This window comes from Apteryx rowi, unplaced genomic scaffold, assembly GCF_003343035.1.
Source record: "Apteryx rowi isolate R43461 unplaced genomic scaffold, aptRow1 scaffold_139, whole genome shotgun sequence".
Taxonomy (NCBI): Eukaryota; Metazoa; Chordata; class Aves; order Apterygiformes; family Apterygidae; genus Apteryx; species Apteryx rowi.
This window is the reverse complement of record NW_020447630.1, coordinates 1,524,411-1,546,085: the sequence shown is the minus strand read 5'-3', so window position 1 is coordinate 1,546,085 and position 21,675 is coordinate 1,524,411. Positions and strand designations below refer to the sequence as shown.

Below are 21,675 nucleotides of genomic sequence, written 5' to 3'. Positions count from 1 at the left end.
GGCCTGGGGGCTCAAGGCGAAAGCCGGAGCTGGCGGGGGAGCGCCCGGTGGCGGCGCCGCTGCCTGCGCCCTGCCGTTGGCCTGCTGGCGCTGACGCTGCCCGGCTTCCTGCGCCCGGGGGCCTGGGCCTCGGGTACCGCTCCTGACGCTGTTGAAAACTGATGGAAGGGGGAAAATCATCTGTACCTGGCTTCTTGTGCTGCTTGCGGTCCGCTTAATATTAGCATTGGGGATTGTTTCACCCCGAGTCTCTTTTAGTTGTGGGAGTGATGAAATGGCAGTGTTGTACGGAACAAAGATTGAGGGAGGAAATTTTTAAATAGGGCTATTAGAAGCATAAAATCTTAAAAAATAGATCTCTTATCTGCCATCTCTTGCTCCTTCAGCTTACCGTATTGCTGCTTTGAAATATCTAGGCATCCTTCTGAAATTACATGAAATATGTCAACTTATCATATATATATATATATATATTTTTTTTTTTTTTTTAAGGCATTTGCTTGGAGTTCCTCAGAGAAAGCAACAATTTATTCACGTAGATGAGCACAAATATTTTTTTCAGGTTAAGAGTTTAGCTTGAAGCCAGATTTGCCTGACTTCTGTGCTTTCCTAACAGTTGCAGCCAAACTCAGGAAGACTTCTGCTCTTATTTAAAAGGTGCAGTTAGTTTTCATGTCAGTTGTTCTGTTCTTGCAGCTATGTTTTTGATTTTTAAGATGTTGTTGCTTACTTTGAAAAATCCTGTATAGAAGTAGCTGGCTAAGCAAAGTATTCTGACAATGTAGGGTGAACCCCCCACTTAAGTAGGTGCTCCTGTTTAGTATTTCAAATACAGAAGTGTTTATCAACAGTAGCTTTAATGGGAAATTATATTTAAACCTCCATTTCAGATAACTTAATAGTATCTGGTTTATTTTAAAATAGCAGTGTACATGCAGGATAGGCATTGTGAATGGTGTTTTGAATATGAGTAGGAACTGACTAAACAAAATGCTATTAAGCAGTATCTGAAATGCTTCTTAAATGGCGCTGGTAACTCCCTGCTGTGCAGCRGTACCTGTGTTTTCAAGGAAGTCCTCATGCAAAGTCATCTAATGTTGGCCTGTAAAGTGGTGCATTTTTACCGTTTTATTATAAGTCAGTTTGGGAAAATGTTCTGATACAGCTTGACAAGCAATGTCTTATAATTAAAAAAAAAAAAAAAAAAGGTCTTTTGAGACTGTTTCTACAAACCTTTGTGATGGCTGTTGTATTGCAGGATGCTACTTAGTAGCATGTCCAAGCAGGATGGGGATTGATGGTTTCAAATTTAAAGGACTTTTAATCCATAATTTTATAAGAATATCAGTGTGCTGACTCTTTCATGCTTTTTCTTTGATGCATTTTTGCCACATTCAAGTGCTTGTAACTCAAATATGATAAGGTGGGAAGAACAGGTTACGCAAAACTCTTTATTACCAAAATTCTGACTCGGTGAGCCTTTCAAATATTTAATATTGAAACTGTTTTTAAAGGTGAGGATATTGAACGTATCTTGGGGGAGGGGGGGAAGGTAAAATGGATGAAGAAGCAGTAAAGAAAGAAAGTGCGGCCTATAACATGTCCTTTGGTTCCTAGAGCAATTAGTGTATTCTAATTAAGTTTCTATTTAATACTGCTCTTCCAGTTCTTTCTGCTTGCTTCCACTGCTGCCTCCCATTTGAGCCATAGCAGGTTCATAGTTATTAGTAATGTCCATCTGACTGCTTTGGTGATTATATTTCTGAAGTTTGGGGGGGGGGGGGAATTGAAACTTGCTTCCCTACCTGGCCGTTCCTAAACCAGCTTTTTGACATGGCGCCTTTTACAACTGTCTTCAGATGTATATTGTTTCATTTCTAGGGGTTGTGCAGAGTACTCGGTATTAATTTCACTTGCTRCAACCATTCTTCTGTTTGCATTTGCTCTCCTGTGTGTTTCACAGCAAAGGAGCTTGGGGCTGTGATAAGTATGCTTTCCTCTTTTATTAAGTGGGGAAGATAGCAGGCTTCTCTGGTAAAGTTACTGTTTGATTCAAGCAACCTACATATCTAAAAATGGAGTTTTGTACGTTTGTGACTGAGACTAAATGAACTGGTTGTTGGTCATTGGAAGGAAGGAGATCCTTTGGAACTGGAAGGGACTTGCATCTATTTAGCACTTGATGGCCCAGTATTTGGCTAAAGTTTGAATACTTCGAATGCTTAGTGATTCAACTAAGCAGTCAGTAAAGTAACTGCCTGTGAAGCAAATAGCCTTACTTCTTCTAAAAATTGATTTTGCCTAAATAAGTCTTGATTGTTTAAACCTACTAGATTTCATCAGTGTGGCGGTAACTCAAAGATGACACTGCATGCTTATGACTTAAAATGTTATTGCTGAACAGAAGAATACCAATTAATACCAGAGTGTGAAAGCACGATTTAAGGAGAATGGCAAATCACTGTTCTAGCCAAGCAGTGGCAGAATACTTGCAAATTTGAGCCAGAAGAAATGACAAATTTTATCTAGAAAAACAACTATATACCTTTATAGCTGTTCAGAAATGTAAGTCTTCCTGCAGTCTCTGCAGGGACATAGCAAAGAAGTTGTTATTGCTAGTAAGATGCTCATTCAGAGAGCAGAGAGAAAATGGGCATGTATACAGATACAAAGTTTTAAATTTTCTTTTAAGAGACAGTGGATAAGCATAAACTTTGTGATACAAAGTATCTGGCCATTTACAATTAAATTAATTCTTAAAGCTGAGGCTGCAGCTAGTTAGCATCATAAAGAAGTGTATGTCTAATACTAAGAAAGTGAGTAGCTTATCAAAATCTTAAATACTTGTGTTTTGGTGTTGAAATGCCTCTTTTCTGTATGTGGGGAAGCTGTTCTGTTGGATTACCCCGTTGGTTTCCTTAGGTTTCGACTGAAATCCAAAACAGTACAGAGAACTCGCTTTCTTCTTTTTTTTCTTTTTTTAAGTGCCTTAAAATATTTTTAACAATCTGTTAATGTCCATATCCATGGAATTTTTTTTTTTTTTCAGATTTCAGCATAACTGAAAGGGGTTTTTTGTTCATGTAGTTTTAATACACAAACAAACTATTTTCACATAGTTCTTATGCTGTATATTGTGGGCTTATAGTCACAGCTATTTGAAATGACACTGTAAAAGTATATAACTCCATTTAATAGTCATTATATCCAGAAAGCTCTTTGTGCTGTATGTGAAAATGCARTTTTCCTTAACAGTTTTTCTCTCCAGAAACTAGAACAACTCAATCAGTATCCAGATTTTAACAACTACCTGATTTTTGTTCTTACAAAGTTAAAGTCTGAAGGTAAGTTCTTGAGGTATTGACTTTTTTTTATTCTAGATACTTTTCTTTTGACTTTGAACTGAGTTTCCTTAGTTTGAAAGAAATAGGGAGCTGATTCCTACAGTCATCCTCCAAATCCTACAGTCTCCATAGAACCCTGTTTATTCTCTCAGATATCTTTCTGGTAAAAGATCTGGTAACTTACTGTTATCAATAAGTTGTTTTAAGATGTTGGAATAGGTTCCATTCTAAATTTCCTGTATAATCTTCCCAGAAAGGTGAGAGCATCACACTTGCATTGGACTGTAGTTAAATTGTGGAGTAGCTTTGCACTTCAGGTGAATGATGATGTAAGGTAACAAATAAGCTTCTAATTATGTATGTACACATGATAAAACTTGCTGCTCAATCCAGTTATGATCATGATCTCACTAGTGCTCTTGACATGTTTATCAGCCTGTTAAATATTTTGCAGATCACATATGGGAGTGGTCTGAAGATGCTGTCTGTCAAAATCTTAATTCTGAAGTCTTAATTCTAGTAAAATACAGTTGGAGCTCCACTGTCTCCTTCTGTTGGCTTATTCTTATGAACATTAGCTCAGGCAGTGTGGCACACTGTGTGCCTTTTACCAGTTGGTAAATTTGGACAGTTCCTTAGTAATGATCAGGGTTTGTAAAAGGATGGTTCCCCCCTTCCCACCCCAGTGTAGTACAGCTACTGATTTGTGAAGTCTTTGCCAATGATAGAGATTTGTTTTAGGATCTGTTCTAGCACCTCTTTGGCTTTTTAACGTTTGTCAATACGTTGGATTGTTTTTTGTTTTGTTTTTTTCCCTTGGTGCCATGCTAACACTGTTTTTTCTGCCTCCTAGTGCTTCTCCTCTGAGTTTTCAAGTGTTCTTTTTTCTCTTTGAGTTAGATTTGACTTACGTGTGGCCCTGTAACGTTCAAAGCATCACTAACAACACTTCTGTTTGAACTAGTGTTTTGGTTCTTGCTGTTAGCTTATTTTGGGAGGAAGGGAAGAGAGAGAAGGAGGAAAGTATATTTTCATTTTTGAAGGCTGGAGTATATCCCATTGTTTTGGGGTATTCTACATAGGAAGTCTYTTGATAATCTTTAAGGCCTTGGGGACATATCTCAAGTTTGAGAGAAAGCCTTCAAAAAGTGAATCAGCCAAGATTTTTGAGCAAAATGCCAGCATAGATCTAAATTATCCAATACCTGCTTCCTAAGTGTGCTGTCACGCTTTAATTGTTCACATGCTTTATACTGTTGACAGCAAAAATAAAACTTGGAGTAAGTCTGGTAGTGGGATCTGGAGTTTGTACAAAGGATATGGTGAGAAGGTTGCTCCACAGCTTTTTTCCTCGACATATTTTTTAATACTGGCTTGCTTGCTAATTTCATCTTCTTCATTCCATTCTCCGCTTGATGTTCTAGGTATGTGTAAGAATCACTTTCCAACAGATCTTCAGATTATCCCATAGCCTTTTTTTTTCTTCTTAATGGTTATGTACACCAATTTGGGATGGAATTAAGGGTAAGAGAAATTAATGGTTACAAAATAGTTGTTTTAGAGCTGTTATATCTGGAAAAAAAAACTTTAAGTTTTGGGGGGCTAGGGATCTAGGAAGTTAATTTGTAAAAGTAGGTATCTGGTATCTGTCTGTACTGATATCTCTTACTGGTACGTGAGGTAGGTCACTTGTGTGACTGCTGAGAAGCAGTTGTTGCTTCAGAGAAGCTCTTGTCCTGCATCAGCGAAATGTTTGCACAGTTATAACCTTTTGTCCAAGGCAACTGTTCTTACGTTTCCAGTTTAGGAAACTTTCAGAATATTGAAGGTGCCAGAGTCAAGTCCAGTGTTGGTCCTTTTCATAGTACTTGCCAAGATCCGAGTATCCTGTTACCTTGCTTGGGCAGGACTAATGAGGGATGCCTGAGGGCTGTTGGTTGGTCAATCATCCCTCATTAGTCCTACCCAGGCAAGGCAAGGAGACCTTTGGAACTGCCATTCACTAGCTTCTGTACTCTTGCATCCCCTTTTGGACCAGTAGGAAAAAATGTGATGAACTCATCAGATAGATAACTGTCTTCAGTGCAACTGGGAAAGTACTCTTTCCTTCCTACTCCTGAAGAAGGTTGTGTTAACAGTCTGTCCCACAGCCTTGCCAAGGTTGTTGGCTAGGGGAAAGAATTAATGTGCACCTTGAAGCACCTACACATTAGAGCCAAGCTAAGAGACTTAACGTTCATACTGTTGGAAGTTCATGTCAAAAGACATGAATGAAGAGAAATGGGAAGACAGCTTATTCAAAAGAAATGAAGGTATTTTGATAGCTACTGCATGAGCAAGAGAGCTCAGTTTGATACCAGGTGGGACTAACTTAGATTCAGCTTTTGCAACTGTTGCAACTGCTGCTGAGATACCTGTGCTTAAAGATACACTTAGGTGACAGCTCCTGAATGTGGGCATTCTGTAATGTTTAATAAAACATGTCTTAAATACCCTTGCTTTACTGTGACAAAGGTTGTACCAGATTATCTTTGACCTGAATCTTAGGCCTCTTCTACCTCTGCAAGCAAATAACTTTGTGTGAAGTTAGCTGTTGCACTGAGGCCTGTCTGTAAGATGCATAGGTAGATCTTGTGCCTAGTTTGGGGATGTGTTTAGTTCTAGCATCAGAAAAATTTCTTTTTCAGTTGGAAAAAATGTAGCTCCCTGCCCCATAATAGCTTCTTCAGGCTCCTGTATCTAGATGCTTATTGCTTGCTGGTTTTAAGTCTACGGTTATGCTACCACGTGTGTGTTTGTTTATGTAAGTTTCTGTGGGCCTTGTTAAGCCGTCAAAGGCTTGGATCTTCCTGGAAACATATGTTGCCTTGCTACCTTTTCATTAGTGGAAATATATGGCCAAGTTTGCAGATATGGCATATGCATACCATGTATGCTCTAAGTACTTCTGTATTTTTTACTACTGTGCATCTGTAAAGATAGCACTGCAAATCTGGACAAACCTCAACATTACAAATATCTCAGAATATAAAAAATATTGATGAAACGGCATGCAGTCCTGGAAGTCAGACAGTAGGCAAACTGATGGACTTAAATATGATCCCAGCTCATTAGAGGTTGAGGTGTGGGTCTCTACAAGGTGCTTACCAAGATGCATGGTGCTTGGCAACCTTCTTTCATTGGGAGAAGTGGAGTCCGGATTAGCTGGAAAATGTCTGAGTGAAAGAAGTTTGGTTTTACTAATTTATCTGTAAATGAAAATATCATTCAGATACTCTGTTACTGTAGCTGTCCCTTCTTGGATTGGCAGGTATAAAACCAGGCAGATAATATAGTTGTATTGAGTTGCAGTGTTGGGGGCTTGTTTGTTTGTTTGTTTCCTCTAATATCCTCTGAGCTGAGCTCAGGATCMTCTAGGCCTCCCTGCGGTTAATTGGTTATTTTCTGGAGTGCATGCATGTAACTGCTGTTCCTTATATCATTTTCTTTTACATGTGGTTGACTGAAACAGAAGCAGTCCAATGTTGTAAGGGAGTATTATCTTTGTTTCTATTGCTTCTTTCTCCATATGCTTGAAGCAACCTTCTTTATTCCAAGTCATGCATCTAAATCCTCTTTTCCATGTTCTATTTTCCGTACTTAAGTCTGTTCCCTTGAATGAAAAGATGAGAAAGCATTGTTTTAATTTCAGCCATCTTTCTGTTTTGTGTGGGACAGTTCTAGCCTCTAGCTAAGGGACGTTGAGACAGTCATTCCAGACATCTGATGCATGAAGCAGGTCAGAGGTAGGACTTCCAGGTATCAGAAAACTGATAGTTCATGCTCTAAGCCTTGCTTGGTTTATACCTTCTGTAAATGAATGTTCTTAAGATTTCTGGGATTTTTTTCCTCTAAAAAATAAAAATTGCTTCCTTCTTAATTTCATCTTCCTGTTCTTTTGCAGGACAATTCTGTCAATTCCCTATGAGTGTTTTGTTTTTTAACCTGAAATTATACCTTGCTTTATTTTGCACAGCATCCTGAGCTTTATGAATGCAAGATGGATCAGGCTTACGCTAAATTATCAAAAGTTGAKAGCTGTTCTCATTCACTAAGAATGCGCTTTAATTTTTAGTAATTCAGCTTGACAGTTAGGGAGTATTGGGTGTGGTGACTGTCATAATTGTGCCATAATGTTTTGTTTTGTGAGGTGGCATCAGCATACGCTGAGATAACACTGCCTGTTTTCATCAGCAAAGACTACTGTGTTGTCTCCTGGTAGCATTTCTCTAATTAACTTTAAGGAGAAACTAAATTGAGAATTTATATTATCTGTAGACTACTCACGTTATGTTTATGCCTGTATCCATTCCTGAGTGAGATCTTCACACTTGTGAGAGAGCAGAAAAAGAAGCTGTCTGTATATGGCTTCAGAATTAATGTGGCATTCTGTTTGGCATTCATTTGACCTAATGCAGCCTTCATGTTGGTGGATGGTTCTATATAAAAATTGCAAGAACATAAGTGATACTGAAGCTTACTACTTGTTAGATAAGGTATGAGATGCTTAGCACCTCTTTATATAGTGAGGAAAGAACACAACTACTGATAACGAGATYTGTTCTARTTAAGATGCAGACCGTCCATCCTCCTTCCCAAAATGTCTATTTCCTCTCTCAGATCTACATTTTATCTTGCTTAGACAAGAGATAGAGGTCGTTGTTAGTTTGCTTGTGGTTTCTGTAAAGCTCCGAGTTTGGTTCCTTCTCCTCTGTCCTTTAGAAGTGCTGCTGGGCTGTTGCTTGGTCCTAGGTGAATGGGAACGTACGTTTGAGACAAATGCRTGATGGTCCTGATAACTATAGCTGTCTGCTAGCCCACATAGCCATCTACACTGTTTCAGCTATATAAACTCTTTGTGATTCTGATTTTGGATCATGTTTTAGTAATTGACTCTTTACCCCATCTTAACGTGGGAACTCTAGTCATAGGTCTGAGTGTTATCTTAGTAGATAGATCATATCCTAGTGTTTAAAATAATCTTTGAGATGAACTTTTAGCCTAAAAGTGAATGAGCTGAGAAGGCTGCTTGAGTACAGTCTTTATGACAGCCTTTAAGGATGGTCTTTTAAATTTATTTTCAAAATGATTTGGATTTTTATGAATCAGTTGAAGCCTTTCTGCAACTCTTGATCTTGTTCGTGTGATGACTTAATCATTCAGAGTGCCTTTCTTTGACATGGAATATTACTATGAAGAAAGGCACTYTTTTTCCCCCCATAAAAGTTACCACAGGTGGTGATTTATTTTCTCAGTGATATGCCATTAACAATTCATCTAGCTCTGTGAGCAGAATTTGAAATGGTTTTTTATAAACTATTACTAGGATTGAAAGTGGTGCTGTGGATTTGATGAGATTGTTTTCTGATGAACACTGGAATTTGAATTTGAACTGTTATCTGGACAACGCTTTTCATAAGCCTGTTCTATTATGGCCTTTCTCAGTATGTTGGTGTTAAAAGATCCTTGAAGCTGAGCAAGAAAGACCATTGTGTGAGGTCAGGTGTTGACTACCCGGCTTCCACTTTCTCAGAGGTGTTTTTGATGAGCAGGCCTAGTCCAGAAGAGTGGTTCAGCAGCTCCTGCCTCCCCAAACATATTGTCATCCAGAAGTATACCATTATTAAATAGACTAAAATAACTGCCAAGGAGTGAATCAGATTGATCTTAATTCTGAATTGTAATCCAAGCAGACTAATCTGTTCTTACATTTTGAAATGCTGCATAACACATGTAGTGTCCTACTTAAACAACAGCAAAATACTTTTTCCATTAAACTCGGATAAATTAGTAATTACAAAAAGAAGCTAAACACAACTGAGTTTCAGTAATCAATGCATAAAGTAATTGAGGTTCTTAAATATCAAGAGTGAAACCAAATTGAGATATTAATTTTATCTGAGACCACATAAAGATTCCTTGTTTTTCTCTGTATGATGCCTAATCTCTTCCTTTTCCTTCCCTTGTAGGGATATTGTAATGTGGATTTAAGGAAAATGTTTCTCCTAAGTAGTTCTGTGGCATACATGCCATATGCAAGGAGTGACTCTTTAATTTTTTTTTATTATTGTAATAGTCTAGAAACTCTGCTAACTCTTTTAAGAGTCTTGAAAGAAACTTTTGAAGTTACCTAGTGGATCACGTAATGTGATTCAGTGCTTCAGGAATGCTTTCTTGGAACTCCTTATTCTTTGAGCATCCAGAATCAGAGAGGAGTGTGGGGTCTCCATTATTGTCTCTTCCACATCCCTGAAGCCCACACAGGGAAAACACTGGAAAAGAACAGATACAATAAAAAGTTCCTTGACTGTAGTACCTTCTGACTAACCTAGTGCCCTCAGGTGTTTGTTCACRTTGGTTTAGATTTTTCAAAGGTGCTGTTTCCCTCAAATGGCTTGTGGAGCTAAAGAAGAAAAGTTTTCAGGCTTTTCTGATCCTTATTGTTATCAGACTCTTTGATTGTTATTAGCTGTGCCACCTTCTGAGGTTCAGGTAGTCTTGGGTAGGGTCTCTTTTGGCCCCACAATAAATGCATCTGTTTTTTTTTTGTTTTTTTTTTTTGATGAGTTGGAGGGTGTCTAGATGGTTCTTTGAAGCCTTTCCTTAGTATGTCTCAGAATGTGAATGTAGTTTGCTGCAAGGAGTATTTCTTTGCATGTTTACTTTTAAAAGTCAAACCGTCCTACTCAGTGACGTTTACTTTGTTGCCTTTCTTGTCAAATCTAAATGTATCTAGAAGGCCAGTATCAAACACCCGTGTGGTGTTCCCCTAGAGAAAGGGAAGGCATTGCTGGTGTGATTTCTAAATATGCTTTTACCCACCAAGCACTACTTGATTCAGTACAATTATAAGGTGTTTGAGCCAGGCATTTGTTTCATCGTGTGTTTTAATCCTCTTTTCCTTAGAATGTAACTTTCTGGATAGCTAAAAGAACTGAGCTACTTGGATGAAACTAGTGTTTATCCACTGGCAGAATGTGATATAATGATTATGAGCATAGCTCATTTTTGCCTTATTATTCTTGTGATGATGGCAACTTAAAATGTTAGGCGTAACTTTTTTTTTTAAAGGAAAACTGCTTTGTCTGCTGATTTCAGTTCCTAACTATTAAATCTGTTTTAGAAAGAATCTGTGATTCTGCATGTATTTTAACTAGTGATGTGGATTTAATGCATACAAATGTGGTTAAAATCATGACTAGTATCACTTGTTCATGAAGATTTCTGATCCTTTAATGAGAAATTGACTGTCTCGTAAAAGAGATAAAACCAAAGAATAAAGATCCTGCCTGAGCAGTGTCATCTAAGAAGCAAAAGATTATTATTTTCTTCTGTTCTAATGCATAAGAATGCAGATAGAAATACAATACAGACACACCTTCATGAGGGTTTTTTTTTTTTTTTAGTTGAAAGAGACCCTACTTTTTCATTTGTTTGTGTCTGATGCTAGACTTTAACCTTAAGTATAGTACTGTGAGCTTAAACTGGTACAGTCTACTATCATGTCAGAAGCAAGACTGAGGATATTTCAAAACATTGAGTGTATCTGAATACATGAATGACCTCAAAAGGTAGTGGCTACTATGAAACTAATCAGTGCTCAACTGACTTGAGAGTCGTGGAAAAAAGTTTAACACAACTGCATAAGTACAGGAATGTCTGTAAGAAACTAAAATAAAGCTGGAAATGTTCTGTTGATGCTGAGTGTTGCATATTTATTGGTTAATAAGTAGCAAGCTTCTGAAGAAAGTATTGTAAATAAAACTGATCTGTGTAGAGTGTGGGAAGGCTGTTGAACTGCTGACCAATAATTAGTTTATTGCTTAATTATGCAAGATTGTGCATTCTAACTAATAATGACTACTGATCAATCCATGTGCAAAAATTTGTACATCTCTGCAAGCTTGCATGAACACAAAGGGTTTAAAGAACTAATCCTCTGGTTTCACTCCTGCTTTCAGCTTCTCTATCATATGCCCACAAACTGGTTGTCTCAGCTCTTTTCCTATCTAATGCCATTTTATGTATCACCTCCTGATCCTGCAATTAAATCAGTGCTGGAATTCCACTTTCAAGAGCAGAAGAATCCTTAATAAGAAATCACAGTGCAGTGTAATGATGGTATGATTCGATGCAATATCCCAGACTATATAATTAACCCTGGATATTGTTGCAGTTTGGGAACATCTGAAAGGTAGTGTCATCTCTCTTTGATCTGTACTTGTGTTTGTGTGGGGTTTTTTTGGTTTTTTTTTTTTTTTTTTCCAAGTACCTTTGCCCTAAATTAAGTGATAGGGAAATTAAATGACAAGCTTCCTGATGGAAGCTGCTTAGACAGTATTTGGCAATGAATGAATTACGAGTTAGGGCAATTAATCTCTCTGAAGAAGTGACTTTGTTGGATAAATGAAGTTTGGTCACTATCTGAATATACCAAAGGTGACTGTTATATGACAATCCATCTTTTGAAATAGCTATTGGAACACAAAGATTGATTGGGTGAGTGAAGTGAGGCCTTGTTATCAGATTGGTGAGTGAGTATCAAGAAGCCCAAAATACAGGATGCCCACCAAAATTGGAACTGTGTAGGGTGCCATGGATTGGAAGTTTTGGCTTCTCCTCTTGCTGTCTATGTCATATAGGTATAGCTTAACAGAAAGTTTTGTGTTGTCCCGCATGTATAGGTCTTGCTGTAAAGCTAGGCTTATTTTGGTTCTCTAACTGATACCCTTCCTTGCCAGTAAGGCTTCTTCTCCTGTGCATTGAGGCCTTCATTTGTCCTTATAGAACAATAAACAGCCCAACTCAGAGTTCACCTGCCATAAGCAATGACATGTATGTGCTTTTATTGCATAATTAGTTCATCAAGACAAGGCCCTTTCTCATTTTAATTTACTAAGCCTGTACTCAGTATATTTCCTTTTTACTGGCTGACCAAAAATACAGATTTTTTTCTTTCTATACAACATTACCAGATTTTTTCAATTAGCAATGCTAGATTTTCAGTTGCAGTCTGGCAAATAGCAGAGTAGTGTTTGGGCTCTAGTGGAATTGCTCTTCCTAAATAACTGTGCCTCAATCTGCAGTAAGAAAATAGAGTGCACCTACCTGTTCTTACTCTAATGCTCCTTCATACTTCTTAGAAGTTTAACTTTCTTCTAGTACTTGGCTATACAAGTGTTCTTATGAGGAGCTGAGTGAGTGATCCTTTGCTACTCAGGATACCAGTGAAATTGAGACTATCCATGAAGCTTTGATGTGTGACTCCTGCTGAACTTGATCCTTTTTCAAGTAATTTGAAATCCATCTTCATTCTCTCYATTCAATTTCTACACAAGACTTCCATCAGTCTCCTTTCCTTATGAAGGGAAGGAAATGAGGGGAAACTTAGCATTTAACATCCTGGAACACTTAAAACTCTTGAAGCTTATGGCTTGCCAGACAGAATTACCTTTGGTCAGGTAAATATTTTTACTTGGAGATACTGAAGTAGAATTCTTGCTTGAACAACCAGTGTGTGCCRCTTCTGATGAAGCAGATAACCTCACCAGGAAAGAACAATGCAGACCAGCCCAGTGCTGCAGGGCTAAGCTGTGATGAGAGAGGGTTGCCAGAACTGAGCTGAATACAGACTGCAGCCATTATTGGTACTTGTGACTCTCTAATGACATTTTTACACCTGAATATCTTTTGAGAGCAGAAGGCAGAGCTCAGTGGAATCTTCACATGGTTCTGAAGAGTGAGAATTATGTCATTATGGGAGGAGGAGAAAGGACTTTAAAATACTTAGCAAAAATGGGAGTAGTGCTTAGCCAGATGCTAAAGTCTATTATTAGCATCAGATATCTCAACTGTGGGATCAAGATACACTTTTATATGGTTCTTCAGATTGCCTTCAGGAAAGATATTCAGGTCCAGAGCTGGCCAGAATACTTTGTGTACTGTTATAGGTGGTATTGAAAAGTATTTCTTCTTTTCTGGGTACTACTCCATTTGACATTAAAGGAAAGGCATTCTTGCTTGTATGTGACCAGTGTGAGAAGTGGTAACATGCATCCCTTTTTAAGGCTGGATTTGACTTCACGAAAGTGGTGGGCTATCCAGTTGTCCCCCAGCACTACAAGATAACACATTGAAACTGTTCTGGCATCATCCTGATGTCTCACAGCAAGCCTGTTTTCCTAAAATCTAGAATGAGGTGGTGATCTTGCTTCCTAGGAGCCATCACAGCCTACATCAGACAACAGCATCTTGCCTTATGAGTAGGAAACACCATTTTTTCGCTGTTAAGGGTAATAAACACTCTGTAATACCTAGCTGTGTTACATCTTGTCCTCTCAGGTAGGACGCTACTATAACATTGCACCCGTGTCTGCTTCTGTGGACGTTTGACTCATCAGAGTGAGAGACTATACATTGGACTTTCTGTATCCTAGACTTGTTCTTAGGTAGACCTCCAGATGAGCTGCAAAAACCTCATTGCTTTCGTATTTGCAACCTAAGTCACGTGAGCTCTGATAAGAAGGAGCATAGCTGTTTGAGGGCGCATGCTAGTGCTTAAAAGCACTTCAGTAGCCTTAAAATTATTAATGATATCTGTGTAATGTGTTAACTGTTTACCATCCAAACAGACGGTAGGTATGCATCTGTGTGCTCTGTCCATAAACCATCACAATCTGAAACTGCTATTAGGCTGTTGCAACAGAATTGAAAACCTACTGAGGACCAAATGATATTTTTATGATATGGTTTTATTATAGAAATGATGCGGCATGAGAGGGGAATCTTGTATTGATGGACTTAACTGGCACCAAAGATAGTATCAAATGCTAGAGGTCTGCTTCACTTTCCTTCTTTTCCTTGTACTGTATGTTCTTGTCAACTTTCTATACTTCTAGGTTGACTGAGATGGAAGGAGGCAAGACTGTGATCTTTCTGGATGGCTGAAGCATATGGCTGACAGAACTTATCAYAGAATCTATGAACACTGAAATGTCTTACTCAGCTCTTAGGCCATCTGCCTGTAATCTCAGTGTTACAGCAAGGACTCCATCAAGACCTATATTACTGTCTCTTGGCAGTGTAGCTGTTAAGTTGCTGAATAGCCTAGATTCCATAAATATCTTTGTGCAGTCATGTATCAGAAGACTTTTTCTCGAACTAAAATTTTGACCATGGTGTAGTTTTAAAAATATCTGAGTATCAGATCCTAGGCTACTACCACAGCTCAAGTGGCTGGTGTGCTTTTAGCACTGAGTCTGTTTCTCAGTGATATCCGCTTGTCACCTCTCAGCATGGTGATAGTTGTTTTTGCTTTTTGTTTTTAATCTCTTCCTCACTTCTTGAATTTTTTCATTTGGCAGAGATTTGACTTCAATATGAATCCCTTGGAATCCTTGTTACAAATCTGGAGGATAAACATTTCCTATGAAGAATAGACTTTCTGTTCTTATCTTGGCTAAAGGAATGAATTAAAGATGCTTCTTACTGCTGCGTTGCATAGGACAGTCCATAAGAGAAGTAGTTTTGAAGTTTCACCTTAATGTGGCCTTGATTTTTTTTATTTATTTTTTGATCTAAATAAGCTGGCTAATCTGCCCATTTCTGACACAAGAAACTTCCTAGTATCTGTATCTGCTTGGTTACATTGAGGCTGTGGTCTTTTCTTCTGTAATCATAGCTAGGCATTCTAAAGGATGAGTCTTTTTTTCTTAATGCATTGTTTGCTTAATATTTTCTTATTATAGTTTATGACTGATGTAGCTTTCTCTAATCTGCCTTTGGCTGGAACTCTGACTTTGTTCCCTATTAAGATACTGCTGGCTTATAAAGGACAGTAGCTGTTGTATGACACATTCACTGTGGCTTGCGAGGGCTTTGAATCATGTGGGAACTGAAGACCCCCTTGCTTTTTTTTCTGGCCAAGAGTATAAGCACAACTTTGAATCTTACTATTCACTTATGGAGGACTGGATTTCTTGAAGGTGTGTGCACCTGTCGCTGGATTCCRCTTACCTAAAGCAGTCAGAGTTCAACTTATTTTTAGTGTAATGGTAGATGCAGAGACTTTACTTTGAATTCAGAGAGCGTATCGATCAAATCTGAGACTGATCAAGAGTTCAGGTGAGAACATTTTTCTTCAGGTCATGTTCTCCCACTGACCTTTATTAATGATATTTTTGAAACTTTAAACAAAATGACCAAAATACTTGGTTCAGCTCGCCAAGGAATAATACTTGTCACATGTCATAGCCAAGTTTTTTGGTTGAGAAAAGTTTGTCCATTCATCCACTGTTCAATTTTTTGGTTTAAAGTAATAAACCCTTTCTTCCTTCCCTCTCCATGCTCCTAGAAAAGTCATTGGCCCTTGAAATGCAGTGCTGTACAAGTGAAACAACTTTTACATTTTTAGAAATTGATATGTACTTAAAACCTGTAGTGTAGGTAAAGTTACAGAATTGTTTCAAGTGTTTATGCATAGCATGGCTTCCTGGTTTACTGTTTCATTACATAGCTTGCTGATTAAAGTTACTGAATTCTTTGCAAAAGCTATATTCATTTGTAAATCAATACATTTATATTTATAGAGCTTAAATAACGCTTCTTTAGGAAAGCTAAAATATAAACTTAAAGACAAGATTAAAATATACTTGAAGGCTTTCTGATTTTGAAGCTTAAATAAAATCAGTTGATTAAAATGAATTTTAAATTCCAATTAGCCAAACAAAACACCCTCTTTTTCTGGAGAGAGCTGCTTCTGCTCAAACTAGCACAGGTCACATGATAAAATGTCTTAACAGCTGTCAGTCTGAAATTACAGATATACTGAGAGTCCTACTGTTGTGATACAGTAACTTGTTTTAAAATATTCTGGATTTGAAAGTTGTATCTCCTCTTTTGCTTATTCATTTTTGCTGGGGTGTTAGTAATAGTTTTGAAGGTCTAGAATAGATCTGCTTATAAACTCTTAATTTCTGGGGCAAAGGATCTTCACTGAACAACCTTATTCCTCCCCCAAATCAGGGCTGCATATGAAAAAAATTAAGAACATTAGCTAATGTACTAATTAGCGTATGAAGCAAATGCTAGTTAGCTAATTAGTAAGCTGTAATTTTAAATGTTACTGTACTATAAACTAGTCCTTTGCATATAGAACATCCAGAACTGACTTTCAGCATATTTTAGAGGTAATACTAAGTCCCTCATTCACTTCTGTTGAGGAACCAGACATGAGTCTACTCCAGTATAACTGAAAAACCTCTGCTGTGCTTTTTCCCTTCCTCCTCTTGTCTCAGTAATTTAGAGGAAGATACACAGGCAAAAAGAGCTCAGTGAGAACTCAAACAGTGCTTAAACTTAAATTCTTACTCTGTTTATGTCAGTTCTGTTAGGTGGGGTTCTTTTTATTAATGGCTCACATAACACCTGTTAACACTGTTTAAAGCCTTTTTTCTTCTCTAATTATTAATGTAATAGATTAATAGAACAGTTGGTATCTGAAGGAAGTACAATACTTGTTTGTATTTTGTGGAAAAGTTGAACGCTGAATTTCTGGTGGGAGTAGGGGAAGGGGAAGTAACTGCATAGTCCCTACCTCATTTAGGTCTTGTAGAGGGGAAAGCTGGTTTCCCATCAATTTCTTACAGTAACAGTGCTGCAGCAAGAGTGTCAGTATGATCAGAATGGCTTCTGCCAACCAATTGCTTTCATGAGTCTCCTATATCCTATGACTGTAAATCTAGTCATGGCCTGTATCTGTAGAAAACTTTATCTTAATGTAGAATTGGCAATATTAATATGCTAATTATGAATAAGTAGAAATATTGAACAAGCTTTTTAGGCTTGGAATTCAATGAATTATTGGGTGTAGCTGGAAGGAGAAGTGAGGAAATAAAGATTAATATCTCTCACTATAAGCTTTGCTCTTGGTGTACTGTTCTGGAAATCTGCCTGGTCCTATGAGTTGATTGAAGTCTGAATGTAACTTATCTTCTGTTGCAGATGAACCGACACGTTCCTTGAGTGGTCTCATCYTGAAGAATAATGTAAAAGCACATTTTCACAACTTTCCAAATGGGGTAACTGACTTCATTAAAAGTGAATGTCTGAACAACATTGGTGATTCCTCCCCCTTAATTAGAGCTACCGTAGGTGAGTTTGCTCTTATTGCTGTCTTCTACATACTGAAAATGTTACTGATAAATTATAGGTGAGGGCTACATTAGTGAGGTAAAGAGTTATGAAACGCCTAAAAACTGTTTGCTTCCAATAATTGCCCCAACCTCACCATGTTTTGATGCAGATACTGATTTTAAATGTGAGCATACGAAAGTTGCACTTGTTTTTGCTTCCTCTTCTCTTAAAGCATAAAGATTTTACAGTTCAGTTCATATCTCTTGAAATCTAGCTGAAAATTAGTATACTTGGATCTCCTAAAATTCAGCTTGCTGCCAATTTTTGTACCTTAAAAACAGGACTAAGGCAACTGACTTCAGAACTATTTCAGCACTCCACTTGCATCCATGAAATACTTCTGTTAGCTGATTTCCCTCTCATCCCCAACACACACACACGCACACTCCTTCTCCCCCTTCAGGAAACTATTGTATTATGCATCACAGAAATTCAGATAACGACAGTTTCTGTTTTTAAATGCCTTCTGTCAGAAGATAGTAGGTAAGGTGTGGTAAGAAGAACATCAGCTAGAAGTTTCTTTTGTTAAATGGATTTCTTACTTCCTAAATACTATGTTTTAGTGCACCTCTTCAGCAAAATATGTATGTATGCATTATGCTCATTTCTAAGTAGAGATGCTTTTTTTTATGTCTGTACTTCAAGAATGTGGTTTCTCCTCATAAATACATGCATAATAACAATTGTCCTCATCCACTCCAAAAACAAGAAAAAAGTAAAATAAACATAAATCATACTTTTGAGTACACAAAAAAGGGCACCAGTTCAAAAAGAAGTTTAGCTTGTATCAGCTGACTCATTGTCTCAGCAAGTGTACAAAATAAGCTACCAGTTACTGCTTCCTTAGAAGCCTTTGTTTTTTTCTATAGGATTCCTCCTGCAGAGATCTGGGTTTTGGACTCTGGCCTACAGAAAAATGCCCATCTTAGTTTTTTTCCTCCTCAGTCACTTATTTTGAAGCACTTTACTGTGAATTTTATTGATATCCCATCTCCTTAATGACAGTAGAAACAAGTCTTTGAGGTGAAGGTACTTCTGTGCTTTCAGGGTATAGAAGAATCATATTTGCTTGTTTGCTTGTAGGAGCTATCAGTGGAATATGATGGAGCTGATTAAAGAATACATTCCAGCTCCATTTGGATTGCTGTTTTAGGTACTTTTCTTTGGTGAGCAGTTATTCTTTGCTTTTTTCTAGTAGGAAATATTTGTGGATTCAATTCAATTACTATTGAGCTTTAAGTGATTTTTGCAGGGGTTATTCAAGCACGTATGAACTCTGAAGATGCATATCAACTGACGGACTGCATGCTTGCATAAGCATTTCTGTTTAGAGCCTTTACTTTGTATCCTCCTATGTGAAGTAATTAAATGTTGTATCTCTATAAAATTCTGTTTTAATAGTGAGGTTGGGCCAATACCCACTGGTCTGTTGATACTAGCTAGGTGTAAATATTTCACTATCTACTGAGGCTGAGTTGACATGTGCTACTCAGAGCTGCTGTTTGAGATGCATACAGGTTTCTGCTGTTGGAGCACCATAAACTTAGAGGGCCAACTGCAAATAAGATTTCTGGAGTTCTGAGAGGAAGATGAGCAAAATGCTGCAACATCAAAATAGCATCAGAGAAGACTTAATACAACCTCCATTCTCCTTTGTGGTCTCTGACATCTGGTGGTAACCACACAAAAACTATCTTTTGACCAAGATGGAGGCAAGCTAGTTAATCCCATCCTCAGAAGTGACCTCACTGAGGAGAACAAGCCTAAAACATGGAAATAGAGTCAATTTTAGAAATGTGACTCAAGGTCAAATGTTAATTTAACTGTATGTTCTTGTATCCTTACTTATTTTTTTCCAGTTTTAACTTCCCAATGGATAACACTGTGGAACTTCTCTGGCATGTGGTACAGATTTTGAAGATATTTGTGCCARTGTTGAGATAGGGATTCAAATTCACAAGACTGAGAAATTTTCCCTACTCTTTGCATGCAGACTTAAGGAGGAAATAATTGCATCCATCTGGCAGATGTCTGTGGCTATCATTAAAGTTGTCCAGTGTTCCTAAGCTGGGCAAGACCTGTAGTGTAGCTTCTGCTTGCAGGCAAGCAGGAGAAGTAGCTTGAGCGTTTAAGAGTGGTAAAACTGAGGAGCTTCACTGTTAGAAAGAAAACAAAAGTTAAAATTTCTTCTCAGAGAACAACCATTATCAGGAAGCTCCACTTTTTAGAATTAAGGAGTTCAGAAATTGTCTTTAGGAGCTATAGAGGCAAAGTACAACCCAAAACCCCCAGACCTCCCCCATCCTGTKTGTTATTGTTATGAAAATACTGAAGCATAGCTGTTTTATGCTCAGTTCTTTATTGTGGAGTTGATATGGAGTTGATGTAATTAACTGGGGTGGCATGTAATTGGAATACATTGACATGATCCTGTCTTGACATTTATGCTTCTGGTTTTAACAGTTTCTGACATCCCTCTGGAGTTTGTTCTCTCACATGTTTACTGCTCAAATAGCCCAACTGCTGTATTTAGGTTAGATTTCATATTGTCAGGTGAAATGTTAGATTCTGTAGCACTCATTTAAAGTTCCTTACAATTAAATACTGTCTTACAAAGACTTTCAGTTTTAGCTTTTTAACCTTGCAGCTTAGTACTTTGCTCAAAAAGAAAAACGTAAGTTCTAACTGTCAAATGTAGCCCAACCCTGTCAAAAAGTCAGTGAGAAGCTTCTAAATTGATTAGTCCTTTACCTTGATTGTTCTTTCAATGTCCTAGAGAAACAAAGGTGAATGTCTTCTGTTTCCTGTTTGCCAAGTAAAGGAGGATGGTGGGAAATGTTCGACTTTTGAAAGGAGATGAAGTTCATTAGACGTTCGTGTGGATTTTAACATGAACATAAGTGCMTAAAACTTAGTTTTATTCCCTCATTGTTCTTAAGCTTTTTACGAAGCTTCAAATGTTGTAGCTATTGCCTCTAACTTCTTAATAGTCTGATTTTTTTCCACAAAACTCTCTCTTCATCCTTGCCAAAAGAAACTTGCACAACATTAAATGACTTCTCTGCAGACCTCTACAGAAAGACTGTGATGACTTGTATAGCCTGAACTGCCTTTGTTCAGTAGAAGCAAATGTTTCTGTTGCAAAAAGACTGTGGCCTCGAGTAGCTTCTGGCCTGGGCACCTGGAAGTATTTCCTCTAAGGTTATCCTGTTGCTGTATGGGATAAACCTTTTGGAGGAACGCTCAGATAAAGTAACACTGATGCTATGTTTTCAGATAGTCTTTCCTTCAGCTCTGAAAACTTGCCCGTATTACAGGTATAGACTGAACTTTAAAGACTGTTGTTTTTTACCTTCTGAAAACATTTCTAAAACCTTGAAAATATCTTCAACCAGCTTCTTTCCAAAACTGCCAACTTCTTTAAGACCTATAATATGACTACTTTCCCATATTGGTCCAGAGGAGTACCAGGATTTTCAGTCTTCTGTTTGTTTCTGAATCTGTGTTAACAAACCTGTGCCAGATCTAAGTCAGGGAGACAACTCTGCACTTGGAGTAGTTGGTCTAGGAGGCAAGAGCATTCATGTATTTTGTTCTTTTTGTGAAGTTTAGTTTAAAGAAAATGCAGATCACTAAGATCCAGTGACAGTGAAATAAATATTTTCTACTAATGCATCTGATGCTCTTTACAAGACCATGATATTCAGAAGAAAAGCAGTCTTTAAGACTCCACAGATCTCCATAGGTGTTTAGGAATCTCTATGTTCAGTTCTGATTATGGAGAGAACTGGCTTAGACAATTTTCAGTGCTGTAAAAATGACTTTTACCTCTGTCTTCATCATTGCCCTTTGACTTTTTGGTCTCTCCAGCTTTATTATCACAGCTATGTATTTTTTGCCTTAATACCAAGGAGCAGGGGAAAGTCATTTCTCAAGATGGTCTGAATTGCAGCTTCAGGGCAAATTCATGTGGTCAAAAAGAATYACAGAATCACAGAATCGCTGAGGTTGGAAGGGACCTCTGGAGATCATCTAGTCCAACCCCCCTGCTCAAGCAGGGTCACCTAGAGCACATTGCACAGGATTGCATCCAGGCGTG

At 37.8% G+C, this 21,675-nt stretch overlaps 1 protein-coding gene across 3 annotated transcripts in view; it reads left to right on the top strand.

Annotated features, from left to right (window-relative positions):
• Positions 1-85: 85 nt before the first annotated feature.
• TNPO1 (transportin 1) overlaps positions 86-21,675 on the top strand; it is a 67,037-nt gene continuing 45,447 nt past the window's right edge. The window contains exons 1-3 of one of the 3 annotated variants that reach the window (XR_003252123.1): positions 86-182; positions 3,269-3,344; positions 17,385-17,534. Coding sequence is in view for 2 of the 3 variants with exons in the window: in XM_026057354.1 (XP_025913139.1) it covers positions 162-182; positions 3,269-3,344; positions 17,385-17,534 (247 nt within the window). In the remaining variant the exon portion in view is untranslated. The remainder of the gene's footprint in view (positions 183-3,268; positions 3,345-17,384; positions 17,535-21,675) is intronic. The other 2 variants (XM_026057354.1, XM_026057353.1) reach the window with 2 other exon arrangements.